At 44.9% G+C, this 24,005-nt stretch overlaps 1 protein-coding gene across 3 annotated transcripts in view; it reads left to right on the forward strand.

The window, feature by feature from the left end:
* The first annotated feature begins 3,312 nt into the window (after positions 1-3,312).
* The window catches only part of Tmem117 (transmembrane protein 117), a 523,663-nt gene continuing 502,970 nt past the window's right edge, over positions 3,313-24,005 (forward strand). Inside the window, exons 1-2 of one of the 3 annotated variants that reach the window (XM_052748758.1) lie at positions 3,313-3,484; positions 11,008-11,310. In XM_052748758.1, the coding sequence (XP_052604718.1) occupies positions 11,034-11,310 (277 nt within the window). In that variant the 5' untranslated portion in view covers positions 3,313-3,484; positions 11,008-11,033. The remainder of the gene's footprint in view (positions 3,485-11,007; positions 11,311-24,005) is intronic. The other 2 variants (XM_052748757.1, XM_052748756.1) reach the window with 2 other exon arrangements.

Here is a 24,005-nt window from a genome sequence, read left to right on the forward strand (position 1 = left end):
AGTTAGTTAGCCTTTACGGGTTGAGCTGCCTCTTCAGCCCTTCTCTCTTTAACCGTCACCACTTCGACGGAACCGCTGGGTTTGGCTCTGAGTGTAGTCTTCATAAAACAGGAAGTCTGACAGGAAGGAAGACTGGCATTCATCGCACCTGCTGCAGAGCCAGTGCTAAAGGTATTTTATGCACAGCAGGTCATGTCGGAACTCTATGGGACTGGAATGGAATGAGCATAGACAGGGAGGACAATGGTCTAAGATCTCAGTAGGATTTGTTCTTAAACAGGCCTTTAAATCCATGCCAAGTTTGAACATTTCAGCCTTTCACTGGTGAAGAAAGAAAAAACATGAGATTCCTGCTGAAGTCATGTGCCTCAGGCTATTGCTAGCAAGTGGCAGCGTCTGAATGCACACCAAAATTCCCCATTCCAGGTCATCTTGACTGTGAAACCCACATGTTGTCGGTGTTTTTACTCTTTTCTCTTTGGGGGTCCCGTCACTCAGCTCCCAAATAAATCACACATGGAGGCTTATTCTTAACTATGAATGCCCAGACTTAGCTTGGCTTGCTGCTAGGCAGCTTTTCTTAACTTTAAATTGTCCCATCTAGCTTTTTCCTCTGGGCTTTTCCCATCCTCTTCTGTGTTCTCTTCCTTCATGGCTTGCTATGTAGCTGGGTAGTTGGCCCCTGGAGTCCTCCTCCTTCTCTGGTTACTTCTATTTTTTCCTCTCAGATTTCCCCTTCTATATATTCTCTCTGCCTGTCAGCCCCACCTATCCTTTCTTGCTGTGGGGTGGTCTTTCTGTATGCTGTGACTATGTGTTGCTACCATTGGTTAATACAGAAGCTGCTACGGCCGAGTCAGAGGAGACGCTGTGTGCTGCCAGGGGAGCAAGATGTAGTGGAGCACAGGTAACGCCACGAAGCCACATGGCAAAACATAGATGAATAGAAATGGATCGAATTAAGTTGTAAGAGCTAGTTAATGTGAGCCTGAGCCATAGGCCAAAGAGTTTGTAATTAATATCAAGCCTCTGAGTGATTATTTTATAAGCTGCTGCTGGCTGGGTGGAACACAGGAAAACTTCCAGCTCCGCTTTCTCCTGCCTTACTATTGGCCATTCAGTTCTTTATTAGTCCGTCAGGTGTTTTAGACAGGCAAAGTAGCACAGCTTCACAGAGTTAAACAAATGCAACACAAACAAAAGTAACACACCTTTAAATAATATTCTACTGCACCCACATGCTCCCTGATAGATGGAGAGGATACGTGAGAGACTGAAATGTGTGCTCAAAAAGCCACCCTGCCCGTTGTCTACCCCTTGCTCTTCTTGTGTTGCTAGTGTGAGACCTGGAGTGAGCTGCTTGGCTCTGTCCACTAATGGAAGACATGGAGGCACGTGTGCAATGAGTTTAGTATACAATAAGTAGAGCTTATATCTCTATAGTCACCCACAAAGACCCAAGCAGAAATGCTGTCCTTTCAGGTCCCCAAAATGAGGCTGACCTGGAGCATCTAAATGGCTGTCCAAGTAGAGCCCGGGAGAAGGTAAAGTGGGGCATTCATACTAAAGACACTCCAAGCCTCCTCCTTGACTTCTCAAGAGCACACAGGAAACATTTTCCAAACTTATTCCTTGTGTTATTATTAAATAAGGAACAATTTAAGTAGGGTAACAAGTTCCATGCTTCTGAGGCCAAAGTCATATTTTCAAGTTTCAGCTGACTGAACACTCTTTAAGGGGAGGTCCAGGGAAATGCAGCATACAGGAGGTGTGTGAAACAGTTACACTGTTTAATAATTGTTTTGGGAAAGAACCCTAATTATAATAATAAAAGCACAGTAGAATCGAATGATTCATCTGTGAAATTAATCTGCAACTCACTGAACGATTCCTGGAATTCACTGCATTAGGTATTGAGGGGGCAATGGTAAGATTTTGTCTTTGCTCTCAAACAGTTCAAAGCATGTGTGTGTGGGGTGCATAAAATAAATTGAAAAAACAAAAGTAAAAGTAAAAAACAAGTATTATAGTGAAATGCACACAGTGCTGGCATAGGACACACTCAAGGAAATTGACAGAAGCACCATGAAAGAGGCTTGCTAAGCCACAATTTTCTGAAAATAAACTATGACAACAGCGTCAGTTGCAAAGATGTGGAGCCTGTGGGGGGCTGGCAGTTCACACAAGACTTGCTCTCCACCCCGCTTCAAAATCTGCAGATATCCCAACCGCCTCCCTCGCCTCACTCAACTCCCTCTGAATCCTCAGTCCAGCCAGGAAAAGGGCTGCCCTTGCCTTCCTAAACTTGCTGCTGTTGGCCCACAAGAGTTATCTCCCTCTTCATTTCTCTGTACCAAATGTGACCACGCCCATTAGCACCGGCTGTCAGTATGCAGGAGCTACCAGCATGCTGGATACAGCCTCGTTTAACACATTAAAGCAGCCAGCAAGCCGAGGGAGAGGTTGCTGTGAGTGGTGAAGTAAACAGCAGACGGACAAGATGGAAAGAAAGGGGTTCCTCAGACCAGGTCAGAGGTTCCTCCTGACAGCCCCTGCAGAGAACTATGTGACCGTCCGTACCAGACGACAAGTGTCCGAGATGTGCTTATGTGTATCTATGTGCATGTGTGCTTGAGTGAATGTGTACTTACATATTTGTGCACATGTACGCGTTAGTATATCTCTGTGTGTGTATGTGTTTATGTACACACACTACGCATGTACAAATGACTATCATATTTGTATATATATATACACATACATAACTATCTATGTATATATCTATATATGCACATACATACAGGTACCTATGTATATATGTGCACACATATATTCACATATTTATGTGTGCATACACACCACACACACTACATATATATTATATATATATGTATTATATATATGACAGAGAGAGAGAGAGACAGAGACAGAGACAGAGAGAGACAGAGAGAGACAGAGAAGCAATCCAAGGCAGGTGTGAGACTCGCACTGCCCACCGCTGTGGACTCCTCTCCCTACCCCCACCCCTTCGCATCAGGGCACAGCGGCAGGGATGCTGCGTGACCTGAGGTCGCGTTAGAAAGTTAGCGGGTCCTCCCCGTGGCCGCGCAGGTTCCCCGCAGGGTGCAGCCGATGCGGTTCCCGCAGGCCGAGGAGGCCGGGCGCTCTCCCTAGGCCGCAGCAGCAGCAGCAGCAGCAGCAGCACCCCTGTCCTGCCCCTGCCCTCCCCTGCCCTGCCCTCCCTGCCCTCCCTGCCCTGCCCTGCCCTGCCCTGCCGGCTCCGGCTCCGCAGAGGCGGGCGGGGCGGCATGTGCCCGGCGCGGTCCGGGGCCGACTCTGCGGCGCGGCGGGAGCGGCGAGGGCGCCCGGCGTAGGCGGCGGCGTGGGCCGCGGTATTTATAGCCGGGTGACAGCAGCGCGCCGCGGCGGCCCGTGTCGCCGCTCGTCCTGCGTCCGCCGCGGTGGCCGAGCCGCGCGCCCTCCGGTGAGTAGGCGGCCCGCAGCCCTCGGGCCGCAGCCCCGGGCTCGCAGGCCGGAGCCCCGCAGCTCAGCGGGCCGGGGCGCGGGGACCCCGCGGGGCGGGGACAGAGGCAGCCGGGCGGGGACAGAGGCAGCCGGGGCTGCAGGGGAGGGAGGGGCCGCGGGCAGCCGGAACTTTCCCGCTCCACCGATTCCGGGGCGCAGGGACCCAAGCCCCTGGCTGCTGCCTAAAGGAACAGGTTGCACTTCCTAGGTGTCCTTTCAGGAAGGCAATAGCAAGGCCTGTGTGTTTGCCAACTCCGCCGTGACTGAATCAAAAGTAGTTTTCTGTATTTCTGTTTTGAAAAAAGACCACAGGCCCGCAAGTGTGTTTGACCCGGGAGAGAACATCTTGGATGCTATGATTCATTCTACCCTCCGTAGAACATCGGTGTGTGTGTGTGTGTGTGTGTGTGTGTGTGTGTGTGTGTAATGCTTACCTTGATATTAGTGCATGGACATAAAGAAAAAAGTGAGTTGAAGTATGTAAAATACGAGGTGCCCCCACCCCAGTCTAGGAAGCTTTTATGGTTTGATTTGTCTTCTGAAATATTCTAATTTATTGATTATAGTGGTAAAATCTCGGTAAAAACTATTTCTGCTGTGTTGATTTTTTTTTTAAATGATGGATATAGTATCTTCCTATGCCCTCAGCCCTTGTAGTTTGAGAGCAATTGGATATCTTGACTCAGACGTTCATCACTCCTCTCCCACTCATTCTACATTTAATTCTTGTGATCAAAAAAACTGGTACCCATCAGTCTTATTTAATTTGCTTTAAACTGCCAGTCATTTAAAAGATAGCTCCTGGCACGAATGAATTTTAACCCATCAAATATTGTTGTCTTGGAGAATAAGGGTGACAAGCAGATGCCATCGAAAGGGCCGTCTAAGCATTTTGTTTGTTTGTTTGTTTTTTTTGTTTTTTGAGACAGGGTTTCTCTGTGTAGTTTTGGAGCCTGTCCTGGATCTCGCTCTGTAGACCAGGCTGGCCTCGAACTCACAGAGATCCACCTGGCTCTGCCTCCCGAGTGCTGGGATTAAAGGCATTTTTAAAGGGTCTAACAACGACTATCATCTGCACTTGATAAGGAGATAGGACCCATCCCCACTCGTCCCCATTTTCCCATTTCATGGGGAAGTTGTCTTTCTGGAAGACCTTCAAACCAACTTCGCTTTTGGCTTCTGGGTTAAGAAACTTGCTTTGATGGATGTCCGGAGGACTGCAGGATGAAAACACGGGAGGAAAATTACAAAAGTTGGATACGATGTGAAGAGAAAGGAAGTGATTTATGGATGTGGTCCTGTAAATTAGCTGGGTACCCACAGATACCATCTCTGTCCCTATGCAGAGCCACTTAGGTGGCTGCATCGATTGCTCTAGAAGGTTGCACTTTATTTAAAAGGCTGTGTGGTCTTTGGACTGGACGGGAAAGCAAAAACCCCAACTGTACGTCTGTGATTGGTGTTTGAGTCATAAAACCTGTAGTCAGTACCGTGTCTTCTTCTAAACTGTCCTTTGTTTGTTTGTTTGTTTTTGAGGTGGTAGGGATGGAACCCAGGATACTCAAGGATTGCCCTCACCCCACCCCACTCCACCTCCCAGGCCTTCTAATACGTATCTGCTTATCTTTCAACTTGAGATAAAGGCCTATGTTTACCTTGAGGCCTATCCTTACCTAGGTCTGGTCCAGGAAATAGAAATAGATTTGGTTTTTCCACTTTCCTTCCATTTCTCCTTTTATGGACTTGGATGTTCCACTACAGCCGACTCTCCCTGGAAAGGAGTCCTCTTTTTCTCCCCACGACACTGGTGTTATCCCTCTCCTGTTTGTTTATTCATCTGCTCGCCATCAGAGAGTGGTGTGGGATTAGCAGGTTGAAGTCTTCACCGGGTACCTCTTTTCTTCATCGTTGGGAACACAATGCTATTTAGGATATGTGCTTCTGGGCTACACAGACTCAGGTATTCTTGTTTGTGCCGGTTGGCATCTACATGACCTTGGGCAGACTGTGCCCCATTGGAGCTCTGTGTCCTTACTAGATGGTTGGTGTAAGGACTAATGGAGATAATATGTGAGAAGTGCTTTGCAAGAGCCCAATACATATAAATCACTCAAAAAATGTTGTATTTTTTCAAATATCCCCTGAAGTTCTGTTTACCTCAGGAAACATGTTTTCCAGCCCAGGCAATGGCAGTTTCGTTCTAGATTTTTGCCCAGACTCTCCCTCCCACATCTACTCCACCAGTACATCTCAATGCTTCTTTTCTATGGTCTGGAAGCTGAGCTTTATAAACTGCCTACATTTCTACCTGTCTCTTTCCTGGCAGCGGTCTTCCTCATGAGCTCCCCTGCTTCTTCCCCTTGCCCTCCTGCAGAATGTTCTGGAACAGCAGACACGTGACCCTGCTAACACCATTAGCTCCCCTGCTTCCCTCTGCCTGAGCTTGCTTCCAGGCCTGGTCTTGTTCCCACATGCAGTCTTCTCAGATGCCCCGCACTTCCTGAAGCACACTAGGTCTGGACCTCCTTCTCTGAGGCCTTCAATGCCCCCTCTGAATTATCTCTGCTTTACTTTTCTCTATTAGTTTTTTTGAATACTATCTCAAGTGTTTAATATTTGTCCCTTACAAAGGAACTGTCTGATGCCCTGAAAACAGGTCCCTTATCAGTAACCTTCTAATCCATGGTCCACTCTCTCTGAAATGGGCACTTGGTATATTTCTGTCACCCAAAGTTACTCTGTTAGCCATCCATCCATCCATCCTTCCATCCGTCTATTCTGGAATTAAAGCCAGATTTCACCATTTTTATGTCAGTCTTCTCTTAGAAGCCTTTGATCTCATGTATTCTGCTTGGTGACTATAGAACAATATTTTCTTTACAAACTCCTTGTATCTAGAGGTCCTTTCTTTCATTTCTCCTTCATGTTTCTTTGGAATGTCAGCTTTTGGTAAAATATGACATTTTAGTTATCTGATATAAATCCACATTGGAATTGGATAGCATGTGGAGCTGTTATAGCAGCTGATGAATGATCAGTTTCAGCCTGTAGTTACCAGCATGGTCAGCATAGCTGCTGTGGATAAAACCCAAGGTGTCCATGGCATTAATGGTGGCATTACCTCACTGTCATTGCTGATGAGAGAATTAAGGGGCAAGGAGTGTCCTCCTTCTGAGAGTCAGACTGAACATCGGCAGTGTCTCCCCAAAGCACCAGCAGATCAACTCAGCTACTTATGCTGGTGTTCCAAAACAAGGGACAAGAATTAACAATCTCATGGTCCTTGGTTCTTTCTGATTATGCTGTCGAGAGTCAAGTTGCTTAGTAACAATAGACTCATCATCTTAGAAGTATTTCGAATCCTTTAGAAAACTTCCTAACATGCATGCAAAGGGCAAAGTTTTGTGCAGGGAAATCATAGTTAAAGCATTGGTGCTGGGTGGTCCACATTTGAATCACACCTCTGACCAGCTTTACTGTTCTGCAGAAGAGACGAAACTCTCCTGGTTCCAGCATCAGTGTTTATGAAATAGGAAAATAAGAGTGTTTTCTTGACTAGGATGCTACTTGATCTATTAGAGATGGTCGTAAAGCTCACTAATATAGAGTCTGATGTCCAGTGAATCCTCAGTAAATGTTAACCCTTCGTGACAGTGATGATAATGCAGAGCCAGGCACTGGTGGCCTGGGCCATGACTGGCGTCAGTACCATCTTTGCAGGCTTAGGGTTGGATGCCAGCCTTTTACCTCTTCTTTAGTAAATGTTGACTGTCACCTGGCTCTGTCTTTCAGAGCATTCTTAGACTAGGAGAGCTCTTCTGTTTCCGAGAGTTCCACTGAGTTTACTCAATAGGCATCTATCGATTTGCCTACGCTGTGCTCAGCACTGTGCTCTGCCCTGGAAGGAAACAGCCCCTTATGATCTCTCTAAGGAGTATCGAGTGAAGAAGATAAACATATAAGTGGGTGATTTCACTAGGAATTGCTAGGAGTAAAGATAAAGGCATTCCCACATACAGTTGTGGGGTTGGAATTTTTAAAAACAAAAAGAGAAATGTTTGCAAATTCTGTGCCTAGTAGCATAATAGTCTGTCGGAAAACCTCAATCCTGGATTCTTAATGACAGGGTTGACAGATGAACCTGTGGTCCCTGAAGATGCTTATGAACTGCAGAGGTAGAAATGGGTTTGGCATTCTGAACCTTACCGGGATGTCTAAAGAACCGGAAAGCAGGGCCGCAATGACTAGACAAACTTGGCATCCTTGTGTCTAGAGTCGCGCAATTGTGATGGGCAAAGATACCCAAGTTACCGTGTGAGTGTTTGAGTTATGGGCTCCCCTGAAGAATACCACTTTAACTTCAGGATGTAAGGAGACAATAAATCTATCCTAACGTTTCTCACAGAAAGACCAAATGATCAATATCAGGGTCCTGCTTCATTCTGCTAGGATCGAAGTCACCCAACTGTTGAAGGAGGTAATGAGCCAATTCTGAAGCATGGCAGAAACAGCTTTTTGTAAGACCGACCTCCAGCACTGGCAAATGAGAAAGGGTAACAAGGCCTGGACATTAAAAATTCTGACTTTTTTTTTTATTTGTTGGGTCTGTGAGTTAATGGGTGGCAAGTGCTTGGAGTTTTCATTTCCTTATCTGTAACATGATAGCGACAGGAACATTCATAGCATCCCTTGGGATTAACTGAGCTCATGCACTGGTGTAGGGTTCCTGCTCAGTGCTATAGTTCTGCCTCCCAAAATAGTGTAAGTGCTGGGTAGCAGCAGCTGTCTCCAAAAATTTTTGAATGCGCTCATTTCACTCAGGCGTGTGGACATTCTGTGGCTCACAAAGCAAGATTCTGAAGTTAAAAACAAAAAACAAACCAAAACAAAATAAAACAGCAGTGCATGTCAGAGTATTTCATTTTTTTAAAAAAAAGAGTCAAGGGTTGATGTTTATTCTCGGGGTTCTCACCCCCTACCCCGACACCTGTGCCCCTGCCGTGGGAGAGGAGGCAGCAGTGGCAGCCTCACCAGGATCGTCACTGGTAAGAGAGGAACATGGTCACCTGGGAGAGAGGCTTAAATGACACCCGTGTCTGTGTGTCTCTGTTGCTAGGCCTGGAGGAGAGTCTGTGAAGACCTGGGGTCGTTGGGGGTGAGTCTTGGGGAATTGCTCTAGGGTGGTGGTTTTTGGACACTTCCAGGGTCTCTGCATGAAATGTTGCTAACGGTGGGCTCATTCCTGTGTCAGCTGTCACGGACACGCATGCCATTCATTTTCATTCTTCACTGTTTGCTTTGCTCTTAGGTGTGAGCACCACACCGATTTTGGTGCATAGCTCATGTGCAAGGCCCCAGTCTTACCACCCTGGGAACAGGCATTTCTGAATGTTTATGAAGACCTTCTGGGGCTAGACATTGCTTGGCAGGCTTGTGCATTGAAAGTGCAGGACTATCAGTCTGGGTGAATTCTATGGCCAATCCATGTGCACATTAGTGTTGCTTTTCTAAAACAGTTGTAACAAATTTTCATTAACTTTGATAATGGCTTTAATTGGCATTCATGAGCCAGGAGTATAGGATGGGGTTTTGGGGCCTTAGAGCCTGTTCTTAGATCTTCCATTGACTTTGAATCACTTCAGGCTAGTGTCATTGTTATACTTTCAGTCAGGAATAAATGAAAACCTTTATCAACGCCCCACCCCCTGCCTTCTCCAAGTGTTCAGGATCTGTGACGCATTCTTTCATTTACACACTTTTCCCTGGGGGAATAGTAGGCTATATTACAGATTTTTCTGCTATTGCCTCTAGAGGCAAAAGTACCTCTAGGAAGTATCCTAGGCTTACCATCCTAGAGGCTGGGCCCTGGCTCCTCCCTGCTAGATGAGGAGAGTGCCTAAAGCTGCCCTGTCTACTGTGTGTGGGAGGGGGCTGTCGTGTCCTGGGGTCAGACCCCAGAGACTCAGAGCACAGCTCTCTGGCTTAATGGCTCCAAAACTTTGAGAGTCTCTATTCTCTCCCCGTAAAATAAAGGCGTGGGAAGGGTAATAACAGCGTTCAGTGGGTTGTTATGACCCAAAACTGACATACTAATGATACATGCAGACATCCAGCACACAACTGTGTGGACTTTGCCAGGGTCGTCGTCTGCATCCCGCCGTGTCTCTCCCCTACCCCCCCACCCCCACCCCCGCCCCCGCCCTGCTTTTAATCTCCTTGGACTTATTTTTAAAAATTGTGAAAGAAGAAAAATGAACTGGTCGATGGAAGTCAAAGTCTATCCTTTATTAGCTTTGTTATTCAATATATGGACAGTTATTATTGTGGAAGAAACTGATATAGCTGAGTCTGAGAGCCAAGTCAGATGAACATTAGCATTAGCTATAGGCTCCTCTCACAAGACCAGGTAGACTTAGGCAGGCCCAATGTAGGGGTTACAGTGTAGGGGATTTGTGGGTAGCCCTTAAGAAGGTGGGACGTGAGCAGGGCTGTGGACCTGGACATGTGCATGTTAAGAAGGGTGTGTGCAGGTCCTAACCATTGCTATGGAGATAATGGGATTTGGCAATGCCCTGTGCCCTTGCAAATTACTGCCACCACCTGGAAGGAGCAGCCTGGGTCTCCACCCAGGAAACCATCCTGCTTAGCAGCCTGCAACGTGAACCCGGCCAGGTCTTTCTCTGAACTCTTCCTCCTTCGGTTGCCCCTCACAAGCAGAGTGGTCCAGCTCTGCCTACCCCCCAGGAAATGCTTAGTATAGACTTAGCTATATTAAAATCTTTCTTGAAATAATTTAACCAGACCATAAAAGGTTTTTTTGTTTTTGTTCTTTTTAATGTCTAGAAAAAGATTTGGGAGTATATCCTGTATCCACCAAATTACTTAATTCCAGCTGGGCCGAGAGGGACTTGGACAAAGTGTTTGTAATGTGTATGTGTTCAGTTCGCTTCTGATTCCCTCGAAGTTTTAAACAGCTTTGTAGGCTTATCAAAGGTAAAATGTGTAAAGGCACTGTGTAGATTTTGTGCTCTGTAACCCCCCCCCCCCCCCATATCATCTTGGTCATTATTTCACTTTTCAAAAATAGTCTCATGTAGACCAGGCTGGCCTCAAACTTGCTAAGTAGCTCAGGCTGGCCTTGAACTCTTAAAACTTCTGCCTCTGCCTCCCAAGTGGTGGGATTACAGGTGTGTGCCAACATGCTGGGCCATCCCCTCAATTTTGGACAGGGTTCTTCCATCCCTTGCTCCTTCTTCTTCTCTCTTTTATCATCTGCTCACTAGCCCTCCAATGATAGGAGATAAAAATAGATGGGAGGGTGAAGGCAGAGTTAACTTTCTTCAACCTGAGACTTGGTGCCGTCGGCAGGGACAGGGTGGTGTTTCCCACGTATCTTCGTGTGCAGCTGTTATAGGTTTGAACTTATAACGATGGAGAGATGGCCCATCTTCCTGCTTTATCTCTGTATCTTTTTCCTTACAGGTTAAGCAGCGTCGAAGGCTTGAAGGATGGGTAAAGACTTCCGCTACTACTTCCAGCATCCTTGGTCTCGCATGATCGTGGCTTACCTGGTCATCTTCTTCAACTTCTTGATATTCGCCGAGGACCCAGTTTCTCACAGCCAGACAGAAGCCAATGTTATTGTTGTTGGGAACTGTTTTTCGTTTGTAACCAATAAATACCCTAGAGGAGTCGGCTGGAGGATTTTGAAGGTGCTTCTATGGCTACTGGCCATTCTCATAGGACTAATTGCTGGCAAGTTTCTGTTCCATCAGCGTTTATTTGGTAAGTACCATGTGCTGCCATGCTGCTGGCTCTTGACTTTCTATTCTCTGAGCCAGAGCTGTCTGTTTCCAAAACACAGTGCCAGATGCTTGCAGCTTGTCCTCTAGCCTCAGCCTGTTCTGGGCTGTTGTCGTTAGGCAGATTCGTGAACTACCCCGTGCTTGATGTTTAAGGGAAATGATCATGAAGTAAAATTGGTATCAGATTTCACTTAAAAATGACTTAAACCAAAAAAATATGAAAATAGCCCCAAGTGCGGTATAGTGAAGAGTACAAATTGTAAAGACAGTGTCTTCTTATAGCACACACTTCAGTAAAGTGAGCCACTGCTAACCATATATATATATATATATATATATATATATATATATATACACGCAAACACACATATATGTATATGAAATTATAGACAGAGCGTTTTTTTGCATCATAAAAATGCTTTTTGCATTTATTTATTTAGTGTGGGGTGTGTATGTATGTGTTCAGAGAACAGCTAAGAGGAGTTGGTTCTCTCCTTGGACCATGTGGGTTCCAAGATTAAACTCAAGTCACCAGGGTTTGTGGCAATAGACTCTTCCCTCTGAGCCATTTCTTAACCCCCATTTTTAAGTCCCATCCCCTGGTTAAAAAAACTAAAACAAAACTTTGGCTTTATGATGTTTTGGAACCTGAATAGTATTGTATACAAAAGAACAGTATAGTATTAAGGAACCTCTTGGCAACAAATATCAGAAACACTAGTTTAAGTTAAAAAGTAACTAGTAAAAAAAAAAAAAAAAAAAAAAGTAACTGGTTACCTGCTAGAGCAGTGGTTCTCAGCCTTCCTAATGCTATGACCTTTTAAAACAGTTCCTCATGTTGTGGTGACCCCCAGCCATAAAATTATTTTGTTGCTACTTCATAACTGTATTATATTGTGAACTATAATGTAAATATCTGATTTGCAGGATAGCTGATATGTGACCCCCCTAAAGGGGTCATGACCCCCAGGTTGATAACCACTGTGCTAAAGGGATGGATGTGTTGGTTAAGAGTATTGGCTGCTCTTCCAGGAGTCCTCAGTTTAATTCCTAGCACCTACATGGTGGTTCACAACCCTCTACAACTGTAGTCTCATTGGATCCCATGCATGTAGACATACATGCAGACAGAACTCCCATATACATAAATAAATGTATAAGTAACTAGTTATAAGGATACTGGAGCATTGCACAGACGCCGAGGAGGAAATTCACTTTGGACTTTGGGGTGATCAAGGCCCAGAGCTCGGTCAGGATGAGACTCAGTGTGCATTCACTCAGTCAGACTAGCTTTACCCAAGTTGAAACTCCCAGGGAAGAGACTGACTTTGACCCAGTGGGATGTGGTTCCCACTGCTGGCCTAATTGATGTTGGTCAAGAAATAGAGATATTGATCTAACAGATATTCACTTATTACACACCAGACACTAGGCTAGAACATGTAAGAGGCAAAGCCTCTGCTCTCACGAACACTTACCTTCGGTTGGAGGGAGGTAGACCGATAACTGTGCAATACTTGATGAGCTGGAACACCGGCAGGGTGAAATCAGATGTGAGAGAGAGCTGCAGCTTGGTTCGTCACTAAGAGACTTTAATAAAAAACGCACTGTACTCAGCAGGATAGCAAGTCGGGAAATAAAAGAGTATTGTACTCGGCGGTGATAACAATTGAGGTAGGGAATTCTGGGGTGATTTAGACAGACCGTCTTTACAGAACAAATAAATATGATTGCATCTCTTTATCTTGGGCTAAGGATATGGGAAGAAATCATAGCTGTACAGGGGACAAGAGCAGAGACCCTATTCCTTAGATGCAGGCCTGAGTGAAGATGCTGAAGTAAATGTATCTGAGGTGGGGAGGGAAGGAGGAGAGCATTTCCCCACTTGACAACCCTCACTTTACTATGAAGAACAAAAAAGAAAGATGGTTGGATAATAAGGGACTTTAAGCCACGTGGTTTGGAACACTGGGTAGTAGGAGGTCAGTGGGCCAGGGCTAGGTGGACAGGTTGCTGATTATCACAGAGAGCCACCAGGGATAACCACTTACAAATGTGAATGGCACCAATCTGAATTGTCCAGCACAGTCCCCAGGATCTAGATTTGAAAGTCTGGTGGGGATTGCTCCAACTTGCATGTTGTAAATAAAAGATGGCAAAAGGGAATCTGGCTGGACAGGAAGGGAGCTAACAGTCTGGAAGCAGCCTGAAAGAGCTTGAAGATTTAGATGATCACCAAGCATTCCAGAGTTCAAGTGAAGTGGAAATCATGAAAGGGCGAAGATGTGTGGGTGTGGTTGAGTGACAGTCGTTCTTTAGTGGTGATTTCCAGGGTGTGGTCTTTAGGGTTCCATTCGGTGGTCAGGAGGGACAGGTCATTGACACAGGAGATGCACAGCAACATAGTGTTAGTTGGCACTCTCCCATCAAGTGTGGAACAGGCATGGTACTATATGTAGTAATCATATGTGTAGAAGCAGTAAAGGGTGGGTGGTGAATGTGAAAGACTCAGTTTCCAAAATGGGTAAGGGGTGCTGGAGATGCTGGAGAGAGAAATCAGTAGGTTTCCTTACGAGTAATGGCTACAGGTGTTTGTAAGTCATTTGGGGAACTTTGAAAAATGCAGTCGTTATGGCAAATGGGCCAGACTATTAAGGCTGGAGCAAAGCATCTGAATTTATGAAAGAAAGGATGACTGAGAACTGTCTAGTTAAAATAATGGCTTAATGATGAGGGTAGGTGATTTGACTTGGAAATTGCTACATGTTGCCAAGTTATTCTCCTATAAATTCTGTCTCTTATACTAGAACCAGATGTCAACCACGGCTTGCATGTCAATTCTCCTGTTAGTATAAGTGGTTGAGCTCTGAAGAAGCACTCTAGATTTCAAGTGGTTTACTGAGCATGAACTATTTTAAAATAGTGCAAAAGTGCATCTTAACTTTCCTGCTTACGATGGAAAAGATTTCAACGTCAGTTTTATTACTTCAGTCTGACAATTTCTTTTTCTTCCACTTACTCAAAGTGGTGTGTCTTACAGAAGGAGTAACTAGTCTGCAAGTTTTGTGAGGGAGGTAAGTGGACTCCTGGCTGAGCTTCCCGACCAACTCAAAACCTGTGTTCTCTGTCTCTTTTCATCTCTCTTCCTCCTTGGCCCAGGAACCCTAAATCATTCCTCCTGGCTAGTCTCTTTGCCTCTGGTTCACTATGGATTATAAAGTGATTTTACTATATTGCTAAGTGACTCCTGTCATCTACAAGATGGAATCTAAATTGTTTGGATGGGTGGCTGAGCTCTTGATGGCTACTCCACCCTGACTCTAGCCTTCCCACAGTGCACAGTGTGTTACCCTCAAACCCTCTGCCTTCTTCCTGTCCCTTTTCCATGGCCCTCCAATGTCACTTTGGCCTCCTCTGACAGTTCAGCCAACTTCTTTCCCCTTTCAAATCCCAGTTCAAGCATCACCCCCTCAAGTTGCTTTCTGAAGCCCTCCGGCATTATTCCGGTTGCCTCCTCTCCACAGGAGTCTACTTGCTGCAAAGCAGTGGGGCAGGATGGCCTCAGCTGACAGCCTGCAGCATTGTGGGAAAGGATCCAAACTTTAATGCAAGCACCAATGTTCTTATTGGCTTAATAAGAGATAAATGTTTCTGTCTTGGTTCCCAGATAACTAGCCTTTATACATAATTCATTTTAAAAAAGCTATATTTAAGCCTTTAATGATGTGAGGATACAAGTCCATGACAGTGATGTTGTTGATGGTGTGTGCATGCTGAGGGGACTGAAGCTAAGTCACAAGCACAGAACTTTGTGCTACAGAAATACCAGGATGGTCTGTGAAATGATCAGAGTGCTTTTGTGCCGTCTGTGCAGAAGTTTCACCTTCTGTGATTCTCTAATAAAATGTCAGATGTAGATATTAAATAAAATTCCCTATCTCCTTCAGTTCACTCTATGTCTCTCATATGCTTTACTAACTCCTCTTAGGAAACTTCAAAAGAACAATAGGCTACTATTAATTTATATACAAAGTGAACGACTGGAGTGAACCGGTGAGCACCTCATTTACCCATGGAATGGTTACCGATTTATGTGTGAGATACAATGTTACAATTGCAGGTTTACAGCTATGTAGATTACAATGTTATAATTGCAGGTTTACAGTCATGTAGAAGCAGCATGCTTTTTGTGTTAAGACAAGGTCTTGCTTTGTGGCCCAGGGTGGCCTCGAACTCTCAATCTTCCTGTCTCAGCTCCTCAAGCGCTGGGATTATAGGCCTTCTTCGCTGTACTAGCAGGGGCAAGTGACTGAGGAGCACATTCAAAAGAATTTTTTTTAGTTTCAAGACTAACTCTTGTTGAATGTCGTATAAAGATTTATCAGGAGGGAGCTCTGTTGAATCATCGGTTTGAACACTCTGGTGTCTCTTTTCTGTTTGCTTGGATGAGTCTACCTTTTTATTTTATATGTATTCAAATAATATGTTCTGGCATGATTTTATATCCATGGATAGAGAAATTCTGCTTGTAATATTTATATGAGAAGGGAATTTAATTTCTTAAGTTTATTAAATAATTAATTTTTATTCTAAATATAAATTGAAGTTATTCCCAACAATATGTGCACTAGTACATGAATCAGGAAGTCAGGGTCATAGAAAGGCAGGAAAATGTACTTTGACTCTGTGAGCTGTGTTATCCTGTGAGTTCTGAACTTCCATGGAACCTGTAGTTGGATTTTTCTTTGGGCAGCCAGCCAGCTCCCAAATAATGACTTGGAGACTTCTCATTAATTATGAAAGCTTGGCCTGTAGCTTAGGCTTGTCCCACTAGCTCTTAGAACTTAAATGAACCCGTTTCTATTAATCTACATTTTGCCACGTGACTTTTTACCTTTCTTTCGTTGTGTTTGGCCCACTCCCCGCATCTCCATGGCATCATCTCCTGTGTGACTCCATTCCCCTCCTCTTCCTTTCTCTCTCCGGAAGTCCCGCCTATACCTCCTGCCTAGCTATTGGCCATTCAGCTTTTTATTACACCAATCACAGCAAATACCTCTCCACACAGTGTACAAATATCCCACAACAGGAACCCAGGCAGACGGGGCAATGGGAAGCATTACTTCCTTTGGCTTTCTGCAGCAATGGCGATTTCAAGGCCCGTAGGGGAATTGCCTCTGCAAAATGTTAGGATTTCCTTGTCATAAATTTTAGTAAGTGATTTGTTCTTCCTTCTGCTTTGCGCAGGCAGTGTTGAATGGTGGGACGACCAGTGCATATGTGGATTTCCATTTTTTTTAGTCTTAAGCTTCCATAAAAGAATGGAGCATAATATTTAAACATAAGAGCAAGCTTATAATACTATATTCTGCCTGTCCCCTCCTTTAAAAATATAATATCTTTATTCGTGCTTTGAGAGTTCCATACAATGTATTTTGATTATCTTCACTCCCTACTCCTGACCCTATCTCCTCTAAGATCCACACCCAATCCCCATCCTTTGCTACCTTCGTTTCCTTGTTTTCTAAGAACCTGCTAAGTCCGACCCACAAGAGAGTGCTTCTCTGAGGCCTAGAGGTTTACGCAACTTTACCAACTGACTCATCTAGACTAGCCAAGCCACTTCACAAATGAGTCCTCTCCTGCTATGTCTTCTGCTATATTTTTGTTTTCTGACATGTTCCAAGAGCCTCTGTCAACTTTCCTTTTTAACACTGCCCCATTAACTGGTTGTCAGGTGACCTCTGCCTGTGACCTTTTAACAAGAAGATGTTCTGTATATTTACTGAAGTCAGGACCCAGCTGGAGCTGAAGAGATGGAAGGCAGGCAGATTCAGAATGGGTTGCCAGGGGTAGCATCTGAAAATGATTCTAAACCTATGTCTTTGTTAAGGTTACTATTGCGTTGATGAAACACTGTGACCAAAGAAACTTGGAGAGGAAAGGGTTTATTCAGCTTACTCTTCTGTATCACTGTTCAGCATTGAAGGAAGTCAGGACAGGAACTCAAACAGAGCAGGAACCTGGAGGCAGGAGCTGATGCAGAGGCCATGGAGGGGTGCTGCTTACTGGTTTGCACAGCCTGCTTTCCAGAACCCAGGACTACCAGCTCAGGGTTGGCACCAGCCATAGTGGACTGGGCCCTCCCGCATCACTAATTAAGAAAATGCCCCATAGTCAGATCTTATGGAGGCACTTTCTCAGTTGAGGTTCCCTCCTTTCAGATGACGCTAGCTTGTGTCAAGTTGACATAAAACTATCCAGCACAGCCTGTTTTTATTGCCCAGCCCCCAACAGAGTATTAATGAAACAATTGTGTGTGTATACATATATGTATATATATGTATGTATGTATTTATGTATATATTTGGTCTCTAAGCCATACCACAAGCCCTCTGAGAGCAGGTCTTATGCTGCTATTTTCCATCTGATCCTCAGGGACTAAACAGCGCCTGACACACAGTATTCAATACATTTAAAGGACTGGATAATGATGTCTTCATCTTTCCTATGTTGATTTTGCTGATGTTGCCTTTTCATTGGAAACTATAGAAAGGTATTCATTTGTTCATTCATAAAATATGAGATAGAGAATTTAAAATCTGGTTAAAGAGACAAGATACATAGGCATGAAAAATTAAATACTCTGATAATAAAAGGAAATGCATATCAAGTGTCAAATGAATAGTCTACACTGAGTGCTGTGGGAATTCGAGAGGGAGGTCACAGTGGGCTAGGAAGGTAAAAAGAAGCTTTCCTGCCCACATGGGATCTCAACTGAGTATAAATCAAGAGTGGGACTAGGTAGAAATGTGCTAGGAAGCTTTGATGGTCAGAGGTTTCTGTCTATTATGGCCTGATAGCTCTCTCCAAAACTCAACAACATGAGGGACTCTCTCCCCATCAAGACTTCCTGCTCTCTACCTGCCCTTCTGCTCTCTACCTGCCCTTCTGCTATCTACCTGCCTTTATCTGGAGAACATCTCTGGGCCCTGAGGACTGACCTTATCTGAAAGCTGTCTCGAAGCCTGGATGCCTGATTTATCTCTAGCATGACCCTTGGCACCTTCCTGCTAGAAGCCTTCCCCACTGCTGCACAGATGGTAACTAAGACTTGTACTAGGAGCTTTGCTATAGGATCTTGCTGCCACATAGGAAGTCTTACGATAGGAGCGTGCCACTTAATACAAATAAGGTCTGTGGCTAGGCTTCCCAATCCTATATATTTTCTACACTCTGGAATAAAGTTGAGCTGATTCGCCAGTCATCTCCCAGAGGGCTGCCTCCATCCTATCTACAGCCATTAGGGCCCTGTTCCTAGCTCCCCACCCCCGCCCACTTAACCCTTGTGGACCAATGCACTAATGATCCCAAGAAAGAAGGAGAACCGCAGAAATACAGAGGTCAGGACACGGGGTAAATGGTGATGTGAGCACAGGAGATAATGATGATTCAGGTTTTCAAATGTGGGAATGGTGGTGGTAAGAGGAGAAATAGGGCTTGTCTGGAATGAGGTTGTGAAAGGCTTGTGTTAAGAAAGAGCAGGAGAAACAGGTTGGTTGGGTCTTAAGTTCTTTGGTCTTCAAATGCTAGTGTTGGGACTGTAGACTTACGTTCTTTGAGTTTTGGGGAAAATCTGCAGAAAGTCTGAAATGATGGCATAGTCACTGAGGGAGTTAATGAGGCAGAATCTGAGGGGAGCTGTCAAGGGAGAGACTGGGGAGTAAAAGAGATTTCCTTAATTAGGGGTTGAGAGTGTTCAGGCCCACGTGCAGTAGGGATAGAGTGATGGGAAGTCAAGCGGGATGTGAAGAGGAGAGAATGTGAAGCTTCCAGGGCTGATGGGACCTGAGGTGTGAGCATCAGAGTGAGACTGAAGACAGCTAGGACAGACTGGGTGGGATGCTCGGCAGTCTGAGCATCTTGGGGCTGAAGGAGGAGAGAGAAGGTTCTGCTTCATGGGGAGCAAACAGGCAGTGGCCACTTGTCATGAAAGACTACGCACATGTCCCACCTGGACCATTGCTCTTTTCCCAAAGCACGAGGGCAGATTCCTTTCTTAAAATGTAGTGCATGTTTCCGTGTTCAGCTGGTTACCCTGCTAAATAACCCACTGTCAAACTTGTTAGTATGAATAGCAGCTGGATGTCTGTTACTATAGATATCATGTGGGTAGAGGAAATAGGACTAAAAACAGCCCTTGTGTGAGCTGGGGTTAGTTTGTGCCACTAAAAGATCTTGCTGACATATTTGTACAAAGACGGGCCTGGTGTTTCAGAGTTGGAGATACTGGACTGTGGGTCTCTGTTTGGCTGTAGTTAAGAACCTTCATTCTTATCCTTTCTTTCCTCCAAGATATCTGAGCCTTATTAAAAACATCTTGATTCTTTTTAAAGGGTTGTGATAACAAAGGGCTGGTTTCTACACTACAGAGAACTAGAACTGGATGGCTCTAACAGTCTTGTGTTCCTATTGTGCAAACTATCAACGGCCTTCTAGTGTTTTCTTTGTGCTTTTGATTGTTTTATTTTTAAACAGTCAGGGTTTTTTTGAGGGGAGTAATTTCAATATATCATGAGATGTTGTTGTTTTTTACTCTTTTTGGGGGGTTTGCCACCCACCTCCCAATACATTCACACACAGAGGCTTATTATTACTTAAGAGTGCCCGGCCTTAGCTTGGCTTAGCTTCTTGCCAGCTTTTCTTAACTTTAAATTATCCCATCTACCTTTTGTCTCTGGGCTTTTCCTTCTCTATTCCTGTGTATCTTTCTTTCTTACTCCATGGCTTGCTGTGCAGCTGGGTGGCTGGCCCCTGGAGTCCTCCTTCTCTGGCTCCTTTTTTCTTTCACTCCTCCATCTTGTTTCTCCTTCTATCTATTCTCTCTGCCTGACAGCCCCGCCTATCCTTTCTCCTGCCTTGCTATTGGCCATTCAGCTCTTTATTAGACCATTAGGTGTTTTAGCAGGCACAGTAACACAGCTTCACAGAGTTAAACAAATGCAACATAAACAGAAGTAACACATCTTAAATTTAATCCTACCACTCGAGAGGCAGAGCCAGGAGGATCTCTGTGAGTTCGAGGCCAGCCTGGTCTACAGAGTGAGTTCCAGGACAGGCACCGAAACTGCACAGAGAAACCCTGTCTTGTAAAACAACAACAACAACAACAACAACAAAAAGATATGAAAAATCAAGCACTTTGGAAAAAACATTATTTCAATACAATGATATGGGTATGGGTTGAATTGCTTTGCATTAATTTGAGCTCTGAACAGCTCATTAATAATAAATGAATAATGAATTCACTATTACTTATGACGAATGGTCCTTAGGTGTATCACAGTACTTAGCAGTACATGTAGAAAAATATATTCATAACTGCTCAGCAGAAATATAAACAGTTGGTGGTTTTTAGTATTGTATGACCAAGATGATGCGGATTTCCGTCTCTAGGAGTCAGGTAACCCATATGTCCATAGCCATCTCTTCTACAGATATGTAAGTGGTACTGACACTATCCATAGCTTTAAACTTTGTCCTTTCAAAGTATTAAGTGTTTCACACTGGAGACCATGGTTCTAGAGAGATATCACCATCTTTGTTCTCAACAAATCTATCCCTAGTGTTAATATCTTCATTTCTGAAAGTGCTTGGATTGTCAAATACTCAGTTACGATCTATAGAGAAAGTACTTTCAGAGCCAGAGATGACTGGAGACTTCGTTGCAAAGCCTGGCATGTCCTTCTGGTAGGAGGAGCAAAGCACAGCTTTGATATGTAGATGTATGAAACAGGTTGTGGGAAGCAGATTGAAAAATTGTTGGCCCTTTAAAAAAAACAATCAACAGAATGTTGTTCTTTGTAAGGGAATTTGACGTGTGAGAGCCGTGGAGGGTGGGTGCAGACCTCTGTGGTAGAGCGCTTTCCCAGCGTGTGCGTGGCTCTGAGTTTGATGCTCGGTGCTACAAAAGGGGTCAGTGAAGTGTGGAGCCCTTTACAGAAGATCTGGCCCCTGACTGTAATGTTCCTTCTCTCCTATAGCAGGAAGAGATGGCGAGGCTGGAAATCCCAGCGAACAGTGTCCTCCCACCTGCATGTGAGGCGTATTCATTAGCTGGCAGTCAGAGGCACATCCATTAGCACTAAAAGGCAATCAGCTGCAGCCTTCAGGGCAGAATCTGCTGCGCTCCAGTGCCTAGGACAGAGATTACAGACTCCGTAGAAAGGTATTTCAAGGACTTGATACTCAGGTAGAGCATTTGTAATTCAGCCACCAGGGAAGCATTCTAAGTACTTTTTATTTTATTATTTTATTTTTTCCTGTTCTTGGTAGAGATGAGTCACTCAGGGTCAAGGGACTCTTGCCTTCCCAGGTTGATTATTGCCTCCACCTCCTCTTCTCATTCCCTGTGTGGGAGGTTATGCCGCGGGATCCTTCTGGAGACACGGTCAAATGGAATCACAGCAGGCAACTGAACTCACATGTCCAGCAAGAGGAAAACCAGCTCACTCTTAGTGAGATGGCCCCGGCCAGGGGAGGAATTGGCAGCTCATGTGACAGCAAGTTGTTGAAGCTGGCAGGGAAGAGAGCTTGCTTATTGGGTTGTTTAGAATTAATACATTGTTTGTTTTTCCAACATAGGGTAATTATTTCTGACTGAAGCAGGGTGTTATTGGAGAGGCTATGGCCTCTTTTTTTTATTCCTGGCTTGCTTTTCTTTTCCTCCCTTTCGCCTCTCTCACTGCTGTAATTAGACTCACTCCGAAAGATGTTTTCACGGAGTTAAAATAGTATGCTGCTTAGGGGGTGCTGCGGACTAGCAAGGATGTTAGCAATGACATCAGTGGGTGGTCTTGTTCCCTTCCTAGGGAAATTGGCGAGGTGGGTGGCGAGGGGGAGGGTGTGGGACAAAGCTCTCATAAGGGGCTGTGTTGCTATGAGGGGTTCTAGATAGAAGGGGACAAAGGAAAGCCATCACAAGATGTAGGGGTACACAGCATCAGCATAGAGGTCCTCCACGAAGGCAGACTGAATTCCTCCTGACTGTTAATATCAGATTATGTGTGTGGTTGATGGGAGAGACACTTCTGTGGTTTGGGTTTGGGTTCTCATGAGCGTGACCCAGCGTTATTGTTGATGGATACACAGAAATGCACAAGGTTCATTTGCCTGGTTCCAAGGTCATTACAATAGCCAGCAGCAAAGTTAGAAGATAAACTGAAGCCTGATTTCCAGACAGAAGCCTTTCAGGGACTCCAGATGGCGAGCTGGCCGCGGCCAGCCTTGTCTGACTTAGGAGTGGGCCGTGCCAGGCCACTCCCTACCGCTCTGCTCCACATTGTCTGTGACCAGAGCTTTCTGGCACGGCCTCCACCTGACAGCCCTTGCTTTGGGTTAGAAAGGAAGTCATTTGACTGACCTGGCAGGAAGGTCTCAGTTTCAGGGCAAAGACCATCATTGCTACCTGAGAAACTCCAAAGGTGCTTCCTGCAGCGAGCCCGTCCTCAGCAGACGCTCCTTCAGCTTAGGAGGAATGTGATGACAGGCCAAGATTTTTCCCTTGCCTAGCGCACACATCTTGTATTCTGCGTGTCCTTGAGGGCATGGCCAGGATAAGCCAGCTAAGAGTGGACACATGGTTCTGAGAGGGCAGGCTTGAACCTGCCTCAGCAGTTCAGGGAAGGTTATGTCCTGGATCTAACCCTCTCCACTTTATGGCTGTCCCAGTTTCTTCCTGTTTAACAGCAGATTCTGCCACCATGATTCCTGATGCATGTTTCAGGACTTGTTTGTCGGAGACAGTGTTAGATGCTGTGTCTTATAGGCGATTTCAGGGCACAAATCCATGACATGGGCGGATTTTAGTAGAGCCTTGATCTCAGGTGCCCATTAGACACAGGACAACAGGGCTGCCGTCACTGCGATGCCAGCAAGGTGGAACTGCCCAGAAGTGAGTGGGCCATCTCGTTTGAAGAGGTGAGGCGTTGTTCTCAGCAGGAATGGTCAAAGGAGGTTTTGTAATGCGGCATATGTTGGTGGAAGCTATGGACTCTCGGGATGCATGAGTCTGGCCAGAGCATCCTTGTTACAGCTTTCTCCACTGAGCCCTGTCAGTAATGGAGAATGCAAAGTCTCTGGGCGTCAACAGCACCAAGAGAAAAATCTGTCACAGTGAAAAGGAGGGCAAGCCAGATGGGTGGTCATATGCTATGGAGACGTGAGAGGCCAAAGGGTCTGCAGGAACGTGTGAATGAGGGAGTGTTCCTGGATTAGCAGATTTAGTTAGATGGGAGGCAAGGAATGGAAACTTCAAGGAAAATTATGGAAACAATTTTTTTTGAAAATAGATATTTTTCATGCAGTATATTCTGATTATAGTTCCTCTCCACCAGCTTCTTCCAGAACCTCTCCACCTCCCTACCCACCCAAATCCACACCTTTTCTTTCTCTTTCTCATTAGAAACCAAACAGGTGCCTTAAAATAGTAAATAAGTAAGTAAATAAAATAAGATAAAATTAAAAAAAAATTATGGAGGCTCTTGAAGATCCTGTTCAAGATCTTAAAGTGTCCCGAAAACAGCAGGAGGCACGGAACATATCATTCTTTTCTTAAAATTTAAATTGAAAATGTTATGTGCTTATTCTGGGGAAAAACTAAAACTTGAAATCAAG

This window comes from Peromyscus californicus, unplaced genomic scaffold (assembly GCF_007827085.1).
Source record: "Peromyscus californicus insignis strain IS unplaced genomic scaffold, ASM782708v3 Scaffold_20__1_contigs__length_68692818, whole genome shotgun sequence".
Lineage (NCBI taxonomy): Eukaryota > Metazoa > Chordata > Mammalia > Rodentia > Cricetidae > Peromyscus > Peromyscus californicus.